This window comes from Cajanus cajan, chromosome 9, assembly GCF_000230855.2.
Source record: "Cajanus cajan strain Asha chromosome 9, NIPB_CcT2T_4, whole genome shotgun sequence".
NCBI lineage: Eukaryota > Viridiplantae > Streptophyta > Magnoliopsida > Fabales > Fabaceae > Cajanus > Cajanus cajan.
In genome coordinates, this window is record NC_138525.1 from 26,362,770 (window position 1) to 26,388,716 (window position 25,947).

General features: G+C 33.1%; 2 protein-coding genes and 2 non-coding genes across 4 annotated transcripts; all 4 read right to left on the reverse strand.

Annotated features, from left to right (window-relative positions):
• Nucleotides 1–3,627: 3,627 nt before the first annotated feature.
• Nucleotides 3,628–5,480, reverse strand: LOC109796378 (F-box/kelch-repeat protein At3g23880). The gene has a single exon (XM_020356054.3). It carries the CDS (start codon nucleotides 5,315–5,317, stop codon nucleotides 4,187–4,189), a length of 1,131 nt encoding a protein of 376 aa, XP_020211643.1. The 5' UTR covers nucleotides 5,318–5,480; the 3' UTR covers nucleotides 3,628–4,186.
• Nucleotides 5,481–7,431: 1,951 nt separating this feature from the next.
• Nucleotides 7,432–11,322, reverse strand: LOC109795754 (rRNA 2'-O-methyltransferase fibrillarin 2). Its single transcript, XM_020355289.3, has 7 exons — nucleotides 11,164–11,322; nucleotides 10,485–10,780; nucleotides 10,271–10,366; nucleotides 10,083–10,160; nucleotides 9,828–10,004; nucleotides 8,566–8,634; nucleotides 7,432–7,939 (listed from the first exon to the last, which is right to left on the reverse strand). Exons 1-7 carry the CDS (start codon nucleotides 11,177–11,179, stop codon nucleotides 7,763–7,765), a joined length of 909 nt encoding a protein of 302 aa, XP_020210878.1. The 5' UTR covers nucleotides 11,180–11,322; the 3' UTR covers nucleotides 7,432–7,762.
• On the reverse strand, nucleotides 8,968–9,042 carry LOC114915890 (small nucleolar RNA snoR60). Its single transcript, XR_003804079.1, has one exon. It is a non-coding gene; the product is annotated as a small nucleolar RNA snoR60 (small nucleolar RNA).
• On the reverse strand, nucleotides 9,165–9,235 carry LOC114915889 (small nucleolar RNA snoR60). The gene has a single exon (XR_003804078.1). It is a non-coding gene; the product is annotated as a small nucleolar RNA snoR60 (small nucleolar RNA).
• Nucleotides 11,323–25,947: the final 14,625 nt, after the last annotated feature.

Here is a 25,947-nt window from a genome sequence, read left to right on the forward strand (position 1 = left end):
GGCATATGATATGAATTTTTGTTTGATATTTTAATTAATTATCATTTTTTATTATTTTACATAGGTTTGATCAACACAAGTTGGTAATTAGGGCACTTGCTTCAATCATACGAAGTAACTTGGGGGAGGCAAAACCATCATGGAAGAAGTTATCTATCGGTCAAAGGGATTCGTGGTTTGATATGCTTCAAGTAATCAAACTTTAAACTTTTATTAAAAAGATTCCATTTTGAATATTTGCCTAATAATTTTTTTTCATTTTTATCAAAACCAATGTAGTCAAAATTTACATGGCCACCTGAATATAATGACATGGTGCGACGTAATTTTGAGAAAAGAGGTGCAGCTAAAATGTCTCAATTAATGCAAGAAGTTCGAAAGGATTTAGAGAGAAAACCAATTTGGATAGGAGAAGATGTATGGGCACACTTGAAGGAACATTGGAGATCCTTAAGTTTTAAGAAAAAGTCAGAAATAAATAAAAGAAATCGTGAATCTGTGAATGGTGCATCTCTTCATACCGATGGATCAATTCCTCACCGTTTGCATTGGAAAAGAATGGTATTATTAATTTATTGTTGTTTTTTATAATTTAGTTCTTGAAATTAATGTCACTAAATCTTTTTTTTATCAATGCAGAAACAGGAAAAAGGAATGGATCCATCATTAAGTGAGTTTTATTTTCGTACACATCGGAAAAAGGATAAAAGTTGGGTGGGTCATCATGCAAAATTAACATTTGTAAGTTTTTTGTTGATGATTTTTTAGAATATTGGGTATGGAGTAGCCTCCTTCAAAATCTGGAAATTTTCTACATGACCAGGTTTATGATATAGTGATATTTTAAAAATTTAAGACACAATAGTTATTTTATGTCTTCCTTTTAAAAAAGGAGAAGTGGAGACTTTTTGTTAGTTCAAGTTAATTTTATTATACAAATTTCATTGGCAGGACAAATTTCAACAAAGGAAATTTGAGTTATCATCTCAAAGGGAGGATGGAGTTGATAGCCAATCATCTATAAATCATCCTATGCCTTCTGACTTGGATATATGGGTAGATTTAGCTGGAAAGAAAAATGGAAGGATCCCTAGTCTTGGATCTTTAGGCAAAATGTTGACTCCATCAAGATTTTCTACTAAATATGAGGATGTGTGTACTTTAAGGGGTCAAATTCAGGAATTAAATGAATCATTGCAAAAACAAGAGGAAGAGAAGCTAGCAATGATGCAAGAGTTGCAAAGACAAGAAAAGGATAAGCTAGAAATAAGACAAGAGTTGAATGAGACAAAGAGACATTTAGTAGCTTTAATGACACATTTAGGATTTGTTGGCTCTTCTTCTCATCCACCTCCATCACTGGAATGTAGCTATGGAAATGTTGACAATGATGATGATGATGAAGATAGTGATGAGGAGGGTCATATTTGAAAAAGGTGTATTACCTCATATTCTATTTAGTTTCTTGTCTTAACATATTTGATTTGTGTCTTGCATGCAATAGATTAAATCTTTAGTATTTATTTTTTTTTCAACTGTGAGTGTTATTTAATTTAGTGGTTTTTTATGATGAAATTGTTATAATGATGTTAAATGAGATCGTGACCTTTTATGTTTATAAATCAGGAACTAACATGGACTGGAATTAGACTGAAAGAGTTTCAGCCATCTTGCTTTGAGAAGGTTATTGTCATTGCTCAATTTTTTTTGCTTAGTTTTGATTATGATGATAATAGGTTTAAACTTAAAGAGTTCAGGAAAGTTTTGGTCATCCAAATTTGAGAAGGTTCTTGTCATTATTTAGTTTCTTTGCTTGGTTTTGGTTAATAATGTGATGACACACATTATCAAGTACATCATCAATGTTTTACATTCTATGATATGGGTATTGAGTTTATATATGCTTCAATAGTTTATATATGTGCTTTCTTTTTGTTATAATGGGCCTTGGTGGTTAATCAATGTTTTCACTAAACCTTGAAAAATTATTTATGTACTTGAATGAGTGAGTTAAGGGCTTTGAGTATGATTATCAAAACAAATTCTTGTCTTGAATGAACTATGCAGTATGCTTGAAATTAAGGCCTAAAGGAACTTGATATCTATGGTGGTAAGTATGAACTTAATTCTATTATGGAAGAAGTGAAAAGGTTAATTGAAGTGTACAAATTACCCATATCAGCACTTGTTGCCACGAGTGGCTATTTTTTCCTTTGGTGGCCCAGGGTTGGTAACATGCTCACAGCCCAAAACGTGAAAGTTATAAGAATTGTGAACTTGCAGGGCATCATAATATTAAAAAAATTATAAAAAAATTACCTGCAATTTTTCCTAGGAAATTTACTTGCAAATTTGAAATTTTGCAGAAAATTGACCTACAAAATTTTAATTTTGTAGAAAATTTATGTGGGAAATTTTAATTTTTCAAGAAATTTACTTACAAATTTTAAATTTCGTGGAAAATTTATTGCAAAAATTTTGTGGATTTTAAAATTTGTAGAATATTTTTTGCAAATTTTCTAAGAATTCTTTTTCCACAAGAAAGTTTGCTGCCATTTTTTTTTGCAAGAAAGTATTCTATAGATTTTTTTTATAGCAAAAATCATAAAAAAAAAATTTACGAATTTTGAAATTGGCAAGAAACAATTATCCACGAAAGTATTAGCTGCGAAAATAAATTTGTAGAAAAATTCGCAAAAAACTTATTTCCTACAAATTTTAATAAAAAATTCCTAGGAAAATCCTTAGGTAATAGAAAAAATTCTAGTAGTGAGAAGAAGAAGAAGAAGAAGAATAAACCTCAATAAAAACATAAATAAAAAAGAGAGAATTTAAGGGTTTTCTTAAAATAAAAAATAAAAAAAATTGAAATGAAGAAGGGTGAATTTGAGATTTTTCATAAAAAGAAAAAATCTTAATAAAAAAACATGGAAGAGAATTGTTATCTTCTTTCCTTACTTAACTTTCACGTAATATAGAAGAAAAAATCTTAATAAAAATAGAAACAATGAAGGAAAAATTCAAGATTAAAAAAATATTTTTTTTTGTTGTAGAATATGATGTATTTTAATAATTTATTTTTGAGACTTAGTAAATTATTGTCATGTTAATATATAATTTTTTGTCATGTTATTTGTATTATATATTATTTATATATCATGTTCACATGTTCTATGTTTTTTTTATTTTGTCGTATCTCCATATTCTTGTCTATATGGTGTCCAAATTTGTACTACATAATTTCTAACAAAAAAAATTAATTATAAAATTATTTTTGTAAAATCATTTTTTATTTATTTATTAGGATTTAGGATTTATTAGCTTTTCCTAGTTACTGTAAAATTACTTAGGACAATCCTTATTATAAAACAGAAAGAGATCAATATGACTATTTTTATTTTATTAACTATTTATTATACCTGTTTTAATTTCCACATCAATTTCATAGTGTCACGACAACCATAACAGGCTGATAATGAAGTTTAGAATTTTTGCTCGATTCAGCCTCAGTATTTATCATTAACTTTGTTCTTCTTCGATGGCCGTTAGGTTATTTATCCAATTAAAAAACATGTGAGCAAAATTTAAGGATTATATATTTATAATATAAAATATTGGAATAGATAGTGTATTTTGATCTCTTAAATTTTAATTGAGAAATTTTAGTACCTTCCATTAAAAATTTAATGATTTTTGTAAGGAAAAATTTAATTTATATATTCCTTATTCTTGATAATTAACTTGATCTTTAATGAGATCCTGAGATTCTGGTAAATATGACACAAAAGTCATTATTTGACTTTTGGAGATAATAACTATTTAGGGTTTCATATGCACGATCTAGAGTGAAGAAACTAAAATTGATTTATGAAAATTCACATTCACTTAGAAGCAACTAACAGTAATTTCTCCAATAAATAAAATCAATTTTGAAGTTTTATCTGTTCAGATTTATAATTATATGCTCAAAATCAATTTTGATAACAAATTTTCAAATATTATTTAACATAAAAATTAAGATCATATCTCTTATCATTTAAAAAAATTAATTTTAATAACAAATTTTGAAACAACATTCGATATGAAATAAGAATTTTGATATAGAGAGTGACATGAATTGCCTTTCCAATTTAGCAAGGCTAGAAAGATGAAAAATAGAGATATATAATAACATATATAATTTTCACTAAAAGTGATTTAAACATCGTGGTGAAACCAAACTTTCATGATAAGTGAAGGCAACGGATCCAAGGTAGCACTTAATCTTAGGGTACTTGAAGCTTCCATCATTCGAGTTATACACAACCAAATCACGAGACGCACTTCCGAACAAAACAACACCATTTTGTGAAACGTGAAAGGGGCAAACTGCGAGTGCCCTTCCGGAAAGCAGCAAGGACCCAACTCGAGGGACGACCATCCATCTACTCCAACACTCCTTCATGAGCCACACAGCCCAATGATCTTCGGTGGGGTCATAGAAACAAAGATAAAGAAAGTTACCTAAGACACCCAAAGTAGGACACCAAACGTTGCCACCACATGTTGTTGTTGGACTTGGAAGCATAATTTCACTACGTGTCTGGTTCACCAAATCAAAGGAAAGAACCATGCATCGACCACCACTGTTGACAAACCAATTAAGAGTGCCACTCACAAACTTTCCTAGTCCCGTGACCCTACTGGGATAACTCGGGAATATATTCTGAATGACGGTCCAAGAATTGGCACCAAAGTTGTACACTTTGGTCACATATTGAGCAGTGCGGTTAACGTTTCTGACATGCACACCCACCACCAACTTGTACACGTGATTGACATGGTCATAACCGAAGCCATAGAAATGAATATTCACCCAATAGCCCTCATCGGTTGAAAACACGGAAGAAGTGATTCTGGTGACGGGGTTCCACAGTGTGAAACAATCAACATCGTCGAGCAAACAAAGTAAGCCGTTGCATGAACCTACGATTTTGTGGAACCACTCACCGTTCCACTTGTAGTAACGGCGTTTAAGAATGGTTGAAGGGTCTACGGTGTTGGTGTTGGTGTTGACGGAGTATGATACCATTTTGCGGCCCCACTCAGTTGGGGAAGAGACGAGTCGTAGGAAGGCCGTGTTTGGATCTGTTAACGAGGTGGCAACATGCTCCCTCGCGAATTGGGTATCGGAGATTAGGGTTTTCCATGATTTGCATACGCGTTTGAATTGCATCAGAGACTTCGCCGGAACCCTCAAGAGAATCTGAATTATCAACTCCTCAGCCAAACACGGCAGAGGCAGTTTAGCCCTTTTGCATCTGTTTCTGTTGCTCATTATTCCTACGTGTTCAACTTTTCATGCTTTTCTCTAAATATTGTACATCTATATATAACCTATGATCCTATCTTATATTCTTAAAAGAAATATAAATATATCGTGTGTCAATCAAATTTCTATTGTATCATTGAAATATTTGTTTCAAAATTACTTAAATCAACTAATGTACAATATTATTAATTAAAATCTTAAATTTATTTGTTTCTTGTGTAATTATTGTTTTTAATTAATTATATTAATATGAAAGTAGATGCCAATATATATTAATATTGAACTTCTATAGATAACTTAAAAAGTTATATTTGATTATAAAATTATTTTTACGTAATGTACTAGTATTAACTATTAAGCTTTTACAATAAAAGATACACATATAATAAATTTTATAAAAGAAAACTTATATCATTATATTTCTTTAATATATATAACTAATTGTATCTAACTATAAATTATTTAAAAATTAAAAGGAGAAAATAAATTATAACTGATATTGAAAAAGAATAAGTCAAGATTTGTTGCAGAAATATATGTAAAGATTTATATAAGTCAGTTTTTTATATAATAAAAAAATGATAAGTTTTTATTTATTTATTTAGGAAAGATTGCAAAAACATACTGAAATCAAATCTAGGTTCTCTCAGAAGATAAATTTGTTAAGCATGAAGAGATTCTAAGATACTGAGATAATTTTGTTACTTATTAATAGAGTAAATGAGGTACTACGTAACTCGTTATTAAATAAAAAAAATATTAAAAATAATCGGATGAGAGAGATGATAATTGTAAGTAATAAGGTTTTTTTTTTTCTGTTACATGGGAGTTTTCATTTGTCACACAAATATAGCGATGTCCAAGAATTAGATTTTTTAAAAGTTTAAATCGAATTAAACTGATTTATTTTATATTTTTTATAAAAGTGAATTGATTTAGTACGGTGTAATACTAATCTCCTCGCTAGGTTGGAGGCACCTCAAAGGGTGGGATAACTGGTTCCAAGATTTAACGCGGCTGCATACACAAGACAGGATTCGAACCCCTGACCTTGCTTAAGCGTGGATCAACCCCTACCGCTGAACCACACGCTTGAGATTATGTAATTATCTACTTTATATACATATATGGATTTAAATTTTTTTAAAAATTGAACTAAACCCAATCCACTTTATAAAATTGGGTTGGGTAACCAAATCGATTTTATGAAGTGGTCGATTCATTTTCTTCGATTAATGGATCAGATTTTTTTTTATATTCTACTAGAATGTGACATTGGAATTTAGTTAGAATTTATTTATATTTGTCATGTTTTAAGACAGAGGTTAATTTTTATTTTTATTTCGGTTGAATTTCAATTAACATTTGTTTAAATTAAATGTGATACATTCTGTTATTCAATTTATTTATTTTATTAACGTGATTTTTTAATGGATTCTATTAAAATGTGGTACATTCCTAATGTTGAATTTTATTGTTATTTACAATGAATAATCAATAACATATTTAAAAATGACATATTCAAACAATTACACACCATCAACAGAGTTTAATGAATGATATTTTCACTAACAATACATTAATAAATAGATTTTATACTATAAACAGCATATTTTCTAATAAAATTTGAGTATAAAAACTAAAATAAGATTATTTTAAAATTATAAAACTAAAAAGATTAATTTTAAATTTGAAAGACTAAAAATAATTTCACCTTAAATTTTAAGACATTTAAATTTTCTTATATTTATTATCCATTGGAATTAAAATTAAGTGTAGGAGACTTCAAGTAAATTTAACATTTTAATACAACCAATGATTTGAATCAGCTCTTACGAGGATCTACCACTTTGAAAACATCATTTTCCAGCCCTAGAAATTTTTCCAAAAAAGCATGTTCCTAAGCTTAAAAGTGTATAAAGATATTTTGTTTTCTGCTTAGAAAAACAAAAAAAAAATGATTTTTTTACGAAAACAATTCTTCTGTTTTATTTTTTAAGAAATACCTATCTTGTTCCTTAGATTACTTTGTTAAAGAAAACTTTTCAGAAACAATTTTTTAATTTTAAACAAACTAACCCTAATGAGCAGACCCAAAATTAAATCAAATCATATGACCATATTCTAAGCACGGTATATATTGAGCACAATCATTTGACTGTAAAAGTACAATGCAACAGATTCTTGGTCAAAAGCTTCTGCGTAGCAGATACTACCATATAATAGAACTATGTCTGAGAAGCGGTTTTAAATTTTAATACAACATTATCAGAAATCTGAAGTGGCCAAAACCCAACAGATTCTTGGTCAAAAGCTTCTGCGTAGCAGATACTACCATATAATAGAACTATGTCTGAGAAGCGGTTTTAAATTTTAATACAACATTATCAGAAATCTGAAGTGGCCAAAACCCCCAAAAATGAACATTGGTACTGAAAGGGCAATGAACTACTAAGCGGCATCTTTTTTCTTCTTGGGCACTCTGTATCCACCAACCACACAAGCATGGTCCCTCTCAAATGGTTCAAGGGTGACTTGCTCGAATGGTTTGAATTGATCTGCCTTCAACTTGTTCACTTCACTTTCAAACACTGCCTCAGCAGGGACTGTCGAGTCTATGCAATTGGCCTGACAAACAAATGAAAATTTTAGCGAATCTACACAAGATAATAATTACTACCATTACTTCACTTGAATTCCCAAATCATTTAGCTTAAGCTAATGATAAAAATATATATCCTAACAATGAGTTAAATAGAGGGCAAGCTGCAACCCTTCCATAAGATCGTGTTTTGTGACCTAAAAATACTGAAACCAGACTCTCCATTCACAAGGGTAAGGAGGCTGCTTCCATCTACTCCCCCATATCCGCACTAGGTAAAAACATTGTCCTATTTTAAGAGTAAGTTTTGGATACATTATCCCCCCCCCCCCCTCCCCTTCTTCCAATTTCAGCTATTTTTTAAGAAACAACTTCGCAAAATCAGTTTTGTTTGGAACCACAACTGAAATTTGTATACGGCTTTTCAAGCATCTCCTAAAGCTATTTTTTGTTCCTGTATTTAAACAATTAAAAATCTTTAAAATAACATTTTAGCAAAGTTACCCCAAAAATAATTCATGCTGATTATAATAAACTATAATCAATTATTGAAATAATATAATTTTCATACCTATCCAAAAAACACAATTAAAAGGTTTTCCATACATCCTAATAAGGCCTTACAAAAGCATGATTAAATGTCTAAACAAACCTTAATTGAAATAACAAAATGACCTCCGGCTTTGAGATAATAAGAAGCATTCAGTCCCAAAATTCTTGCCTGCGATGATCGCAAAAAAATCATAAACCAAGCGATAAACAGAAATTTCAGACTACTAGTTACTTCACTGTTATAGGGAGCTTTTATCCTCCAATAGAATTCATTTCTAACAAACATAAAATACAGGAATCCACAAATTAAAATTAAATTACTAGTCACAATCACGAATTTGATCAATATATACACCATATAACATTCATTAAAATCAGTACAAAAAAAGTAATTATAGAGATACATAATAGGGGGAAAGGCACATAAAGAACTGACTAGCAATGTTTTCAATTTCAACAAAGCTATAAAACAATAGAGAGATAGAAGGAAAATAAATTGGTGTGCATCAGAAACTCGGGTCTGCATCATCCGTCTATGATGTCTTGAAGGGGAATCCGAGTAACTCATCATATACATAGATTATCCCACATGTAACTGAACACAATAAACAGAACAAAGAATGTAGTCTATTTAAAATAATAATAATAATAATAATAAAACAATAAATTTTTAAAAAAGAATAGAAAACGAAATTGATGTGCATCGGGAACTCGGGTCTGCATCATTCATGATGTCTTGAAGGGGAATCCGAGTAACTCGTCATATGCACAGACTATCCCATACTGAAAAGACTGTAAATCCAACAAAAAAATATATATAAATTGGAAATTGTAAAACACAAAGTTAAGAAACTAAATGAAAAACATTCAAAAAAAATTATACAAATTGGAAATTGTAAAATACGAAGTTAAGAAACTAAATGAAAAACATCAGAAATGAACTCTAAATTGAAAAAAAAAAATTAAGGATCCTATCATACAAAAAAGGCACACAACATAAATATATACAAAAATTAGGTATACCATCAAAATAGCACTAAATAATATCCTATATATAGCCTCAATAAAACAACAAGCAATTTCAACCACATTAGATTACTTGGGTAGAAGAAATAGCAGAAAGTAACAATAAAGTTTAATAAAATAGACAAATATATAAGTGGAGAAGCAACAAAAAAGCACACAAATATTGTAAGTACAAAGCTGGAAAATATTTGACAGCCAAAAGACTATGAATCAAAATGAAAGAAACAATAATTTCATGGCACAACTGATTGATGCTATGGAAGATTAATATATATTGGCTATAAATACAGGAATGAAACCATTCTCAATGTGACATGAAAGAAATTTAAACCACACCTGATCAGGCTGGGCAACATCAGAAAATATGACATCAACCATACCAACCAACATCCTGTACTTAGCTGGATGTCTAGCATCTTCAATAATAGGTATAACATTAGTGCGTTTCTTAGCCATATTGACCAAGTCACGCCCACTTCTGTGAGAAAATTCCACTGCATAGACAACTCCTGTCTATATACAAAAAACACGATATTCAAATCCCCTTCTATACCAAAAATCCAACATTAAGCAATTCTGAATTATACTTACTGGGCCAACAACATCCGACACATGAGAAACAGTAGTCCCAGAAGCAGCACCTAGGTAAAGGACTCGGGCTCCAGGTTTCTTTACAAAGCACAAGGCAAAAGTAAGAAAAAAAAATTATGTTAGGATAGTGCACTAGAAGCACAAAGCCAAGTTGGATCACATGTTATAAAGAAAGTGAAACTTCTTACAATCCATATGTTGTCAACTCCACCAAGAATAGCAGCAGCCAACTTAGAGCGGAAAGGGTTCCAAACTCTGTACTCATCCTTTGAACCATCCTCCTTCTGCAAAATAAAAGGTATTGTATTATTTCATTCATGCTTCAATAAATATAATTCTTTACTCTTAAGCCTTAAAAAAAAGACAGATCTCAGTGCTAAAAATGAGAAGAAAAAAAATAACCTGAACAGTAATCCTTTTCTCATTATAAACAGCTTCACCAGGAACAAGATTCTTGGTAACAAGGGCATCTTCTTTACCCTTAGCAATAAAAATACCATCATGTCTGTGGGGTTGAACAACAACTTTGCTCCCACCTTTCATTCCACCACCCCTACCTCCTCCACGTCCACCACCCCTGCCTCCACCTCTACCACCACCCCTAGCCTTGAATGGTGTACCCCTGTCTCCTCCTCCTCTTCCTCCACCACCCCTTCCTCTACCTCTGTCACCCCTGCCACCTCTGAACCCACCACGACCTGCACAAAGTCAAACACTAACGTCAACAACAACATGGAACATTATATCACCGCATCGAAAAGTAATTATCAAATTTTGGTTCAAATAATTACAAAATAAAGTTCACATTCTGTTGCTGGTAAAAACCATGAATTTGAATGACAGTACTTTCACTTACACATCCTCTGGGTTGCAGTGACTCGATGTCCCATTAAAACACAACATTGGCTCATTATTTTATTCTAGGAATGCAAGCATCAAACACATTTGGGATTCGCAAGCAAATCTTAGATAATTTACGAGAGTATTTCATTTGTGCATAAAACATTACTGGGTATGATGGAGAAGGCAATGAAAAAAATTGTAAAAAAACAAAAAGCCTCAAGAGTGAATAAAACATTACCTCTGGGAGGAGCCATCTTCAATAGCAGAGGATGCAAACGGCGACAAAGTAAAGGGTTTACGAGTGAGGGTTTTGATTTTTTATAGAGGATGCAAACTTATAGAGGAACTTATAGCTGAACCCAACAGAAATGTTAGGGTTTACGAGTGAGGGTTTTGATTTTTTATAAACGATAATAATACGCATTCATGATCCATCATACACTACCCTAACCCTAGCGGGTCATATCCACGCCCATGGGCCCGATACCCAATTGTTTACGGCCCAGTACCCAATTGTTTATGTTAAGGGTGATGATATATACACCTTCTATTTTTTATAAATATACTTTCAATCTCTTTTTTTTTTCTTTTAAATAAAATTCTTAAAATATTCTTCTAACTAAATATAATTATGTTGATTGAAACATTAATTTTAACATTCTGGAAAGTATTTTTTGGAATAGTAAAATTATTGTTCTGGAAAGTATTTTTCGAAAGTGTGTTTCTTATATAATTCCGGAAAATTCTTTCCAGAACACTAAATTTAGTATTCCGGAAAATATTTTCTGGAATTATGTAACAAGCACACTTCCGAAAAATACTTTCCAGAATAAAAAATTTACTATTCCTAAATGTACTTTCCGGAACAAAAGCTTTATTATTTCGGAAAGCACTTTCTGAAATAAATAGTGAGAAGAATTACTTGGAGGAAAAAATGCATATGATTTGACACCTTTTCCTTCGACACTGAACCCTCCTACAGCTTATAACAAAACCAAAAAGGGAAGAGGATAATGCATAAATTGAAAAGGGAAGAAGGGGAGGTAAGGAGGTGCGGAGAAAAAGGTAAAGAAGAAGAAATGGGGTGCACAAAAAAGAAAGAAGAACGGTGAGAAAGGAAGTGTAAATCTGAAAAATTATAAGTTAAAAAATATTGAAGGTAATTTAGGAATTTAATATTTTTTTTTTAAAAAAAAAAAGAGTGTATTTATAAAGAAATAGAGCTGTGTATATCATTTACCTTACGTTAAACGTATCCAATTTCAAGCTCGAGTGGACTCTTTATTACTAGGTAAAAAATATAAGGGTTGGTTTGGTTGCGGCAATGCTACCTACGAAGTTATCAACCCTATTTGACCAATATATTTTGTTTTCTCTTGTAGAAAATATCTAATTTATGCAAAAGTAAATAAATAAATGAAATGGATTAATGTAGCATAACTTGTCAAGCTAAATAGGCCAAAAAAAAATTGTGCCTTATATGAAAATTGGTCTAATTTGTGTTTTAGACTTATTAGGCTTATTGGGTTTGCTCAAAGTACCGGTCCATTTTGGTAATTTAACTAAAATCATAATGTTGTTTTGAATAATAAATGAGCTTTCATTTTTAATTTGTTGTGTGTGTTATTGTGTAGAGAAACCTAATGGTTATTTTAAGTTATAAGATAAAGGAATCTTAGAAGGAGAATTTTAGGATGTACAAATTAAAAGACACGTCACTCATTGTTAACAAATGTATTAAGTTGAGACTGTGTTTTATGATAGAGAAAATAATATTTTAATTATTAAAAATGGGGGAATGAGATTTAAAAGGGGGGTTTGGACTTCGGAAAAATAAGTGAGTTTTTACACTTCTCTCAATTCACCTTTTCTCTTTTCTCTCTAACTCACGAGCTTCCTAGGGAGAACGTAAAGGTTATTAGAGCACGCCTTGGAGGCTTCCGTCTTTCATCTAGCGTGGTAAGGTGGAAGTGAGAGTTCTCTCTAGGGTATGGGTGATCTATGATTTGTATGTGTCTTGTGGATGATAATTTTATTATGTGTGTAACAAATTTCACTTTAATTTATTTATTTGTGAATTTGTGAGTGCTTGTAAAAATTCTTGATTTATACACTATGTGAAGAAGGATGTTATTTGAATTATGTATGTGAATTGGTGTTTGATTTGAGATATATAGTGGCTTAATAGAGTGGTTTTAGGCTTTTAATTTATGATTATACTAAATGGTCAGTTTCTATGAAATCTAATGACGTGATAAGACAAGAGGTTCAAATAAGCAAAGTTCACATACGTCAAATTGCATCATAGTTGTAACTAGTGAGTCATGGCTGAGATGTTTTCTGATCTCGACCCTTTTTTAGAAACACTAAGCAAGTCATTAGCATGACTAGCAAGTCATGGTTGTGATTAGTGAGTCACAATTATGACACATATATCTCATGTACATTCTCAACTACATCAATTAGTCATTAGTAAAAAGGTAGTATCAAAATCACAAGGTAAAACAACACAAGGTAAAACAACCATCTAATAGTCACTAAGCAAGTTGAGCTCCCTAAAGTCTCTCGTTGAATGAGTAACATCTAGCTAAGTCACCAACATCTAGTTGAGCGACCAACATCTAGTTGAGCGAGTTTAGCCCGTAAGGCTTCTCATTGAGCGAGCAACATCTAACTGAGTGAGTTGAACTCCTTGGGGCTTATCACTAAGCGACCTTACATATTTCATTAAGTGAGAACGCGATCTTCCTCCTTGAAAATCATATCTCCTTAATGACTGCAAGTTACCCACATCTATTTGTTGAGCATTGAGGGGGTTACCACACATATACACATGTCTCCACATTGGTGAGATATTGTCTGCTTTGGGCCCATCCCCTCACGATTTTACTTTTGGACATCACCCAAAAGGCCTCTCTTTCAATGGAGACAATTGTGTATATATAAATCCATGTTCATCCTCTTGTTTGAATGATGTGGGACTTTGCTTGCATCCCAACACTATTTTCATGTATAAACATGTATACAATTGATAGAATTGTTTTATAATATGCAATTAATATTTCAAATCACTCAATTTACACATATCAATGAACATCTTCACAAACTATCACAACAAGTTTCCTTAGGATTTCTCGTAGGAACTCACAAGAACTTCAAATCATACAATTACAACCCAAAACATACAATTGATCATACATTCAACTAATTCATGTCATTAGAAATGTGTAAGAAGGACATGATACAAAATAAACGCATTTGGAGAAAACCCCTCATATATAGACATATAACATACATATGATTGGGGGTCGATCCTACTATTCGACATACAATCTCACACCTAAAGCGAAGTCTTTGACTTTCCCTTATCTCGTTGAACAAAAAAAGATGGATGGTTGACTCTAGAGTGATTTCCTTCTTACTCCTGATTTCAACCTCTAAGCATAAAAAGAATAGCGCATAAGTAAAATATAAAATGCGTAAAACTTATCAAAACTTCCCTTTTAAAAATTTAACCTTCCTATAGTTAAAACACCTAATTTTAGTTACTAATTTTCTTTGCTTTTAATTTAATTAAAAAATATTTAAATGAAATACCTTATATTATATTTTAAAACACATTAAATAATTAAATAATTAAATAAATAGTAAACATATCTTATTAATAAAAATAAAAATATCAAAATTATTAATAAAGTATTTCTATAATATTTTAAAAAAATAAGGTGTTACATTATTAAGATTGTTATTTTGTTTACTTAGTTTATTTCATTTTGTTTGGGAACGATGTTAATCATTAAATCACTCATTATTTTTAAACGACCACTATGGTCTAATGGTTATTTCAAAGACATTATGTATTCAACATGTTATGTTTTGAATAAAATATGAATCCTATATCCTTATATACGCTTTTATGAAGGGTAAAGGATGCCATATAAAATAATTTGATTTAATTGACTTTTACTATAAATATAATGTCATAAGTTACAAAAAATATTTTTAAATATAAATATATGTTTTCAAATAATTTATTTTTAATTTTAACAAATATTCATGAATACTTATAAATATTCACAAATATACAAAAAAATTCATAAATACATGTTAACTAACACCCACGTTAAATGGGGTAGGTAATGGGAAGTCACTACCTATCCCTACCTCATCCTATTATCATCCCTAAGTAGAGCACCTTACTATCTATCTCAAGTTTATTATCGAAAGAAATAGTATATTTAGTCCTCAAATATATGCTTGCAAGAGTTTTTCTCTCTCGTTAATTTTATAGTTATATTAGTCTCTTGAAAAATGATCAAAAATATTTTTTTTTTGTGTGTGTAAAGGATAATATATATATATATATAATAGAATTTAAAATAGACAATTTCATATTTTCAAATATCATAAATATATGTAATATTAGATTTGGTGCTAACCTAAATAATTAAAATTAACTTAATAATTATTTAAATTTTTTATTAGAATATTATAATAACAATAACAAAATTTAAATATACATTCTTATACATACTATTCTAATATCTATTATTAAACCAAATCTAATGGTTGAATCTAAATATTTTATTTAAAGCTATAAATGTTACATAAAAGAAAACCACCATGCTCAAAGTAAAATCACATCAATTCTGATAATAATTAAAAAAAAAACATAAAAACTAGAATTTCTCACTATATAAGTTATAACTTAGGTGATGTTTAGTTAGTATGAAATTATATGAAATATCACTAGAACTGGTGATTAGTTTATGTTTATTACTACTTCTGTTGATTTATTTTTTAATTACTTTTTTCTTATAAAATTATTTGTCGTTATTGTATCATTATTTTTATGGATAAAAAAAATCTTTATAAATTCTTAATATTGCCCGTAACCTCCTATTTTGTTTAACAATTAAAGGGATTAGGAGTTTGTTTAGATAAATTATTTGAGAAACATTTCTATATAAAAAAAATTAAAATAGGTTTCTACATAATTTATGTCCAAGTTAAACATAAGATTTTATAGAAGTTAATATAAGAGAGTTTTTACAAAAATAACTTTGACATAAATTAGTTTTAACTTATGAAAAAATTTATTTTATTTTTCTTTTTATTTTTCTCACTTACACGTGCTTATGAAAAATTTTATCCAAACATGCACTATAGCAAACATATAATATTACATTGATTTACATAAATTGATAGAGAAAATAAATATAAAAACAATAATTTTAAATTAAATGTAACAAAAAAATTAGGCTAAATTATATTTATAATCTTTTATCTTATTTTTTAGATTCATTTTGATCCTTTATCTTTTATAGTCGAATCAATTTGCTCCTGTTAAAATCATGATCATTTTCAATTTTGTGACATGATTTTGCATACATTTTTTTTTTACGGATTCAAGACTTAAAACTTGTAACAAGTAGTAGCGATTTGTGTCCTTAGTCAACTTATAAGGGTTTGAATCTCGGTTTTGTGTATGAAATAGATATTGGGAAGGGGACACCTCATCTTATGTGTGCTCACCGTCTCCAACAAATATTAGTTACTGCTTTTGGAGGTGAATACTTACTACAGTAGAAACTCTTTAAATTAATACTCGGTAAATTAATAAACTCTCTAAAATAATAAATTTGTCCGGTCCTGACTTGGGCCAATGTAAAAAATTGAAAAACACGATAAAATAATAAGATAATAATTTTTTGGGAGATCCCTTTATAATTTTTTGTCCCAAGAAAATCATAAATTAATAATTCATAGAAACTGAAAAAAATATATTACATTATTGAAATATGATTCAATAGTTGTCTGTTTTCCTTTAAAGTTCAAGTCTATTTGGAGCTCATCTCTAACTTTTCTTATTGCATCCAATAGCTCAGGTGTTGTATTTTTGTATTGTATCATAAAGTTGTGAAGAGTGTTTGACGCCATAAGTGCTTCCTTTTGTTTACATTTACTGTACTTCAAAAGTCATTATTGATTTCCAATGCATATGTACTTCAAAAGTCATTACGTATTGATTTTCAATGCATATGTACTTCAAAAGTCACTAATTTACGTTGAGTCCCAAGGTTCGCTGCAACATAATTCTAAGAGGCATAGACTAATTTGCCTTTTTATTTGGTATGTACAGTATAATTACTTAAAAACTCTTTAAATTAATAATTATTAATTTATCGATAATTTAATAACTCTCTAAATTAATAAATTTCTTCGGTCCTGATATTATTAATTTAAAGAGCTTCTACTGTATCAATATCATGGTTATCCAAAAAACCCTATATGAAAACTATAAAATGTTATTCATGTTCCGTATTCGAATCCAAAAGGGTTATAAATATAGTAAAAATCATGTAAAAAATATATCTCATGAACAACTAGAAAATAATATAAAATTTTATTTTTAAAATTTTTTATTTTCACCATGTTTATAACACATGATTTGAACTTATATTATTTTCAATAATTTTCATATAAGTGAATCATATGAAATAAGTTTCAAGTCTTGAATCAATAAAAAAATTTAAAAAAGGACTAAATTAACCTAAACTTAGGAGACAAAAGGCCAAAATAAACATTTTAAAAGATAAATAATAAAAATAAATATAAAAAATAAATATAAAAAATAAATATAAAAAATAAAAAATATAATTTAATAAAAAAAAATTTCAAAAAAAATTTTAATGATGATGCTCTAGCAATATAAAATAGTTATTTAATCACAATCTACTATAAATATAAGTTTTGTTGATTTTTACAACTATTTTAAAAATCATACAAACTATGACTTTTAATTGATTTTTGATTGCATACAATTTTTTTACACTAATAGTACATATGATTAAACTCTTTAAAATATTCTCATTATGTGAGACCCTACCCTTAGCTGACCCCACTCCCCCTCCCAACTCTCACTCTAACTCTCCCTTTCACTCTCTTTTCTCCCTCCATTCTCATTTTGGCTGATTTCACTTTGGTTTATTGGATTCAAGGTGGTGGTGTGGAGTGATTAAGGTTGCTAGCTGAACATTTGGGGGTTCCTCTTCTTCTCCAACTCTTCTCTCTTCTCCGTTCCTCAATCGTCTCTTCCCGGAAGCTCGGATTTCTTCACCGAGGTAAGGGAAGTTAGTATTTTGGCTGCGTTTTTGGCTGGAAAATGGGTTTAGGAACTCATCTGGCTGCTGGTGATTGATTGTGTTTGGCTGGGTTGCTGGAAAAATTGGTGTTTTGGGGTTTTATGGTTTGGAGTAAAAATTTGGGATTTTCTTTGATCTGTTGTTACATGCATATAAAGCTGGAACTTTCGAGCTCCTTGATGAAAATGTGACATTTTGAACCGTTTGCATGTGAGTTTTCTGTGAAATTTTGCAGGTGTTGGGAATTTTTCGAACTTGGGAGAGTTACTGATGAGTTCGCGCTGGGCGTTGTTCTTCGCGCCGGGCGCGCGACCACCAGGAGACTCTGTTTAGGCAAGCCCGCCGGGCGTAAGGCTGTGTGCGCTGGGCGAGCTTGCAAATGGGAGTCTCTAGTTGGCCCGCGCCGGGCGTGACTCGAGCTGCGCTGGGCGCGATATCAAGAGTAACATGTTTTTTTGGGATAATTGGGTCGCGCTAGGCGCACTTTGAACTCGCTGGGCGCGGAGGCCCCTTGGGAGTCTCTGCCAAGAGCACGCCGGGCGCAATTACGAATTGCGCTGGGCGCGAGACCTTGGTAGGTCTCTGCCTTCCCCACGCTGGGCGCGGGTTAGGCCCCGCTGAGCGCACGAGACTCCTTGAGTCTCTGCCAGGCGCGGGAGAGCCTTGGTGCTCTCGGGTTGAGCCGCGCTGGGCGCGACCTCGAGTGCGCCGGGCGCGCAAGGAGATGATGATCTATATGATGTTGGTTGTTGAGTTGTGCCGAAATTGTTAATCAATGATGTTATATGCTGAACTAAGTTGAATTTGATGAATATGCTGTGATGACTAGGGGATAAAGCTGAGATAAATATGTTAGTTGTATTAGAGGTGTATTGTTGAGCTGGAATCAATGGATTAATAAGAGAAATTTTATAGTATAGCGGAATTATAGACTGTTGGGCTGAATTGTAGAAAATAATAATTTTGTTGAATTGTCGTGCTGTGTTATCCTGTGTTGTGCTGTGCTGAGCTATGTTGAGTTGGGTGATATTATAGCCGCTAAGTCGGTGCTGGGGTTAGCCACACTTGTAGCGCTGATTCTAACCGCTAAAGCGGTGCTGTTGTTGCCGCTGCGCGGTGCCGTTATAGCCACTTGAGTGGTGCTGTTGTTGTTGCTTAGCAGTGCTGATATTGCCGTATTGCGGTGCTGATAACGTTGAGTGGTGTAAGCTGTACAAGTGTGTGATAACTGTATCTGTGGTTATCCATATTGATATTCATATAATTGTATGTTGAATTTTAATTTCACTAGCTTACCCTTTTGCTGTTTTCCATGCTTTTGGACTGCGATGATCATACTATGTGTGGGAGCAGGGCAGGAATAGGTGGGCGTCTTGTGGTGAGTCTCCGGCGGACCTTGCAGCTGTTTTGCTTGTGTGGTTGTTTTGCTTGTGGCTACTTGGGATAGTAGCATTTGGTTGTTTTGCTTGCAGCTGTTTTGCTTGTGTATTATTTTTTTGCTTGGGATAGTAGCTTACCCTTTTTTGGTTGTGCTAATGCTTGAAGAGCATCGGCAATCGCACGATCATTTCTACCAGCCATAGTCTAAGAAAATAATACAATCAATAAACATAATCAATCATCATACTAGCATACCAACAAGTTTAACAATCAGTTTAGTCCATCATTCATGTACCAAATAAACATAGTAAATCAAGTAAGCATAGTAAACTCATAACTCACGGTCGATTAGATCGACCTGCTCTGATACCACTAAATGTGACACCCTCTACCCCATTATTAATATACAACAAATGTAACAATAAAATATTTCTTTTCTTCTTTTTGGGTAAATAAAATCTTTCATAGTTGACAAATATCACAAGGTAGAAGATTCACATTCGTAACTCATAAATCATAACTCCAGTGTAGAAATTATAAAAGAGAAGAAGTTAAGATTTTCAATACAATTTAGTGAAAAACAAGAAATCATATATATACAAATAATAATAAAGGAAATATAAATTAACTCCAGTAAAGGTGGCAGTGCCTCCTAGTTAGGGATTAATTTATACTCCCAAATCATATAATAATAAATATAACAAAGATGTACATTTTGGTCTTTTCTCAAGAACGTTCAAAATTACATAAGACGAGAAAATTAAAGCTTTTAAAACAATAACATCCCTAAAAAAAACAAGCCTAGCTATGCCCGATGTCACATCCTATCAGAGCATGCCCCACTGAAGCCTTAAGCCTCATCACCAACATCCCCATGATGCTGATCATCTGCAACACAATTTAAAACATATACAAAAACAACAAGGGAGTGAGAAACATCTCACTCAGTTTCAGGTGCAGAAATAACTGCTAGATAGCACACACACACACAACATATATAAGTCACATGTAAATAATACATAAATAGTCAATATCACATATATATACTCATTTATCATGCTTATGATGTCATGGACTCAACTCATAAATGCATGCATGTGGCGCCATACGGAAGATTCACAATTCATCGTTAGTGACCCTAAGGTACACCTGGTTACATCACTGGTGACCCTAAGGTACACCTTGTTAGCATGTTACATCGTGGGTGACCCTAAGGTACACCTTGTTAGTCGTGGGTGACCATAAGGTACACCTTGTTAGTCGTGGGTATGCGGCCTCAGCGGCACACCTGGAGTAATATATGCATATGATGCATGTCATACATTCATAATCTCATGGACTCAACATTTAACTTATTACATAATTTCATTTAGTACATCATATCATTATTTGTCATAGTATCATAATCATAGTTTGTCTCAATAGTCCATTCTTAGGTCTCATGTCATTTGTCCATATTTCACATGGTCATGTCATCAATACTCCTCATAAGGTCCGCATAGGTATTCATAGAGAGCATTCTTGTTCATATTAAAACTCATTTATTATTAACATTAATTTCATACTCATTTATTACTTTCAACAAAGAACAAAGTATAATAAATAGAAAATCGGACAGAACAATAGCACCTTTAACAAAAACAAAGTAGAGTAAATAGAAAATCAAACAGAACAACGGCACCTTCAACAAAGAACAAAGTAAAGTAAATAGAAAATCAAACAGAACAACGACACCTTCAACAAAGAACAAAGTAAAGTAAATAGAAAATCAAACAGAACAACGGCATCTTCAACAAAGAACAAAATAGAGTAAATAGAAAATCAGACAGAACAACGGCAAGGGATTGGGGGCCAATCCGACAAACAACTATCCAACAATTATCCCCACACCCCTGAGCGAGGTTCTCACTCCCCCCCTTACCTGGATAAGCGGAGCTGAAACTTAGGCAGAGCCTCCTCCTCTGGATTCCCTCTTCCTTTCTCTCTCTCTTTCTTTCTCTTTCTTTCTTTCTCTCTCTCTCTCTCTCTCTCTCTCTCTCTCTTCTCTTTCTCTCTCTAAAATTTCACTTTCTTCCTCTGTATAAAAATTTTCACCCCCTGCCCCTATTTATAGGCAATCTGACGCACCCGGAATGGCCCGTACTGATTTCGGAACGGCCCGTTCCTGATCCTTCAAATCTGGGCAAAATTTGTAACTGGAACGGCCCGTTCCAAAATCGAAACGGCCCGTTCCCAAAAAACCAGAACGGCCCGTTCTGAAACCAGAACGGCCCGTTCTCAATCTCAACAGAACGGCCCGTTCTCCTTCCGGAACGGCCCGTTCTCCATACCGGAACGGCCCGTTCCAAGGCCGTTCTGGGACTACAAAAACCTCACATTTTCAACATTTGGAACGGCCCGTTCCACTTTTGGAACGGCCCGTTCCGAAACCCAAAATACCCCTATAACTTTATTAAAATTACGAAAATGCCATTAAAAAAATAATAATAATAAAAATTTGGGTGTTACAATTCTCCCCTCCTTTTAGAAATTTCGTCCCCGAAATTTACCTGAAAACAGAAATGGATGAGCTTCTCGCATCTTGCTTTCTAATTCCCATGTAGCACTTTCTTCAATATTTCCTCCCCAAACGACCTTAACCAAAGGGATTTCCTTTCCTCTTAGTTGTTTCACTCTCGTGTCATCAATCCTTAGAGGAACCGTTTCATAAGTAAGATTATCCTTCAACTGAATGTTGTCAAACTCAATGATATGGGAAGGATCATGGACATACTTTCTGAGTTGGGAAACATGAAAGACACGATGGAGATTTGAAAGAGATGGAGGCAAAGCAATTTGATAGGCCACTTCACCGATTCTTTTAAGAATTTGATAAGGACCAATGAAACGTGGAGTAAGCTTACGGGATTTCAGTGCTCTGCCTACTCCTGTCCAAGGAGTGACTTTAAGGAATACATGATCACCTTCTTTAAACTTAAGATATTTTCTCCTCTTGTCATTATAACTCTTTTGCCTACTCTGGGTTGCTCTCATCTTCTCTTGGATCATCTTAACCTGTTCAGTAGTTTGTTGAACTATCTCAGGTCCTAACATGACATTCTCTCCAGGTTCTGTCCAACATAAAGGTGTTCTACATCTCCTACCATACAGAGCCTCATATGGTGCCATCCCAATACTAGAATGGTAGCTATTATTGTAGGTAAATTCTATCAAAGGTAGGAAACTATCCCAACTACCCCCATGTTCCAAGATGCAAGTCCTCAACAAGTCTTCCAAAGATTGTATGGTTCTCTCAGTTTGGCCATATGTTTGGGGATGGTAAGCTGAACTCAATCTAAGCTTAGTGCCTAAAGCCTTATGCAAACTCTCCCAAAATCTAGAGGTGAACCTAGGATCTCTATCAGACACAATACTAGTAGGAACTCCATGCAACCTCACGATCTCACTGATGTACAACTTGGTTAACCTCTCCAAAGAGTACCTAATATTAATGGGTATAAAATGGGCAGACTTAGTCAATCTATCCACAATGACCCATATAGCATCCAAGTTCTTCACAGTCTTAGGTAACCCAACTACAAAATCCATAGAGATGCTATCCCACTTCCACACAGGCACATCTAAAGGTTGCATCAAACCTGAAGGTTTTTGGTGTTCTACCTTAGCTTTCTGACATACTAAGCAAGCATACACAAATTCCTCCACTTCCCTCTTCATCTTAGGCCACCAAAACATCTTCTTAAGGTCTTGGTACATCTTAGTGGCTCCTGGATGGATACTAAGGATACTCTTATGACCTTCTTCCAGGATTGCTCTCTTAAGTTCTGGCACACTAGGAATGCACAACCTATCCTTAAATCTTAAAACTCCATCCACTCCAATTCTAAACTCACTTTTCACACCTTGATTCAACTTCTCTACCCGACTCAATAAGAAAGGATCCATCTTCTGACCTTCTCTAATCTCATCTATCAAGCTATTAGTCACTCTTAAAGCTCCCAACTTAATACTCTTAGAGGTCAACTCACACCCTAAGCTCATATCCCTAAACTCCTCAATCATTTGCATTTCCCTAATCATCAAGGAAGACATTCTCAAAGATTTTCTACTCAAAGCATCAGCTACAACATTAGCCTTGCCAGGGTGATAATTTAATTGAAAGTCATAATCCTTAAGAAACTCTAACCATATCCTCTGCCTCATATTCAATTCCTTTTGGTCAAACAAGTACTTAAGGCTTTTATGGTCACTAAAAACCTCAAATCTAGACCCAAACAAGTAATGTCTCCACAACTTGAGCACAAAAACTATTGCAGCTAACTCAAGGTCATGGGTAGGATAGTTTTGCTCATGAATTTTAAGTTGTCTTGAAGCATAGGCTACTACCTTACCCTCTTGCATAAGCACTCCTCCTAAACCCAATTTAGAAGCATCACAAAATACCTCAAAAGTCTTACTAGGATCAGGTAATACTAACACAGGAGCACTAGTTAATCTCCTCTTAAGTTCTTGAAAACTTTCCTCACACTTAGAATCCCACACAAAAGGTTGGTCTTTCTTCGTCAGCTTAGTCAAAGGAAGAGCTAGCCTAGAGAAATTCTCTATAAACCTTCTGTAATAACCGGCTAGTCCTAAGAAACTCCTAATCTCAAATACTGATTTAGGTGTTCTCCACTCTAACACAGCTTCTACCTTAACAGGATCTACAGCTATCCCACCCTTGGATATCACATGTCCTAGAAAGTTCACACTATCCAACCAAAATTCACATTTTGACAATTTAGCATACAACTGTTTCTCCTTAAGGGTTTGAAGAACGATCCTAAGGTGCTCAACATGCTCTTCCCTAGTCTTGGAATACACTAGGATATCATCTATGAAGACCACTACAAATCTATCCAAGTAAGGGTGAAAGATCCTATTCATGTAGTCCATAAAAACACCAGGTGCATTAGTTACACCAAACGGCATAACTAAATACTCATAGTGCCCATAGCGGGTTCTAAAGGCAGTCTTAGGAACATCCTCAGTTCTCACTCTAATCTGATGGTATCCTGACCTTAAATCTATCTTACTGAACACACAAGCTCCAACTAGTTGATCCATAAGGTCATCTATCCTAGGCAAAGGATACTTATTCTTAATGGTCACTTTATTCAGTTGCCTATAGTCTACGCACAACCTCATGCTCCCATCTTTCTTCTTAACCAACAAAACAGACGCTCCCCAAGGCGAGACACTAGGCCTAATGAATTGTTTTCCTTGTAATTCCTCTATTTGTTTCTTAAGCTCAACTAACTCTGTTGGGGACATCCTATAGGGTGCTATAGATATAGGTGGGGTACCTGGTACTAAGTCTATGCTAAACTCAATCTCTCTCTCAGGTGGTAAACTAGACACATCCTTAGGAAATACTTCTGGAAATTCTCTTACTAAGGAAATCTCATCTAGCTTACTATCAGTCTCAAGTGTTAAAGAAGCTAAGATCATGTACACTCTTTCATTGTCTTTTAAACAAGTTTTAATGTCAGCAGCACTAAGAAATTCCGTACTCTTACATTCACCAAAGGAAATAGATTTCTCAAAGCAGTTTAAAAGGACATGGTGAGAAGATAACCAATCCATGCCAAGAATTACATCTAATTGACTAAGAGGCAAACAAATTAAGTCAACTAGAAACTGCTTATCAGAAACTGTCAAAGGACATTTCAAACACACTAGGGATGTAGTCACAGGACCATTAGTAGGGGTTTCAACAACTAAATCAAAATCTAACAAAGACACAGGCAAATTCAATTTTTGGACACAAGAGACAGAAATAAAGGAATGAGTTGCACCAGAATCAAATAGTACAACAAAAAGAGTCTCAGCTATGAAACAAGTACCTTGTATCAAATTTTCTGACCGAGAAGCTTCAGTACCACTAAGAGCAAATACTCTCCCCACAGTCTTTGGACGCTCAGTTTGCGAACCCGATCCAATAACACGTGTTCTTCGTGGTTCAGGACATTGGGTGCTGATGTGACCCTTGCCACTACAATTGAAGCAGGTAATCTCCTTGTCAAGACACTCAGACTGATTATGACCAACACGTCCACACTTTCCACATCTTCCTGAAGGAGTGGACACAGACCCTCCAACACTTCCAGTAGCACTAACAGTGGATCCTCTAGTAAACAACTTACTTTTATTAGCAGCAGCTTTACTCCCTTGAAATCTATTAGAAGCGGAGTAAGGCTTACTCCTTCCCGAAGTACTAGAACTCACAGCACGGATAGGACCTCCAACTCCTTTATAAAAAGCAGCACGAGCACGGTTGTCATGATCATAAATGCTGCACTTATTGACCAGAGTGGGAAAGTGATATATCTCCTGATAGTTAATTGCAGTTTTCACTTCAGGACGCAGACCATTTACAAATTTTATGCATTTAGCTCTTTCACCACCCTCACCATGGTAGTGTGTGCAATAACGAACCAAAGCATCAAATTTGGCAG

Coding starts and splice junctions, on each gene's coding strand:
- LOC109796378 (XM_020356054.3), bottom strand. CDS start 5,317: ATGAGCAACAGAAACAGATGCAAAAGGGCTAAACTGCCTCTGCCGTGT.
- LOC109795754 (XM_020355289.3), bottom strand. Junction 10,367..10,484: donor AGAAAAGGATTACTGTTCAG/GTTATTTTTTTT, acceptor TTTATTTTGCAG/AAGGAGGATGGTTCAAAGGA. Junction 7,940..8,565: donor ATTTTGTTATTTCAATTAAG/GTTTGTTTAGAC, acceptor TTTGTTTGTCAG/GCCAATTGCATAGACTCGAC.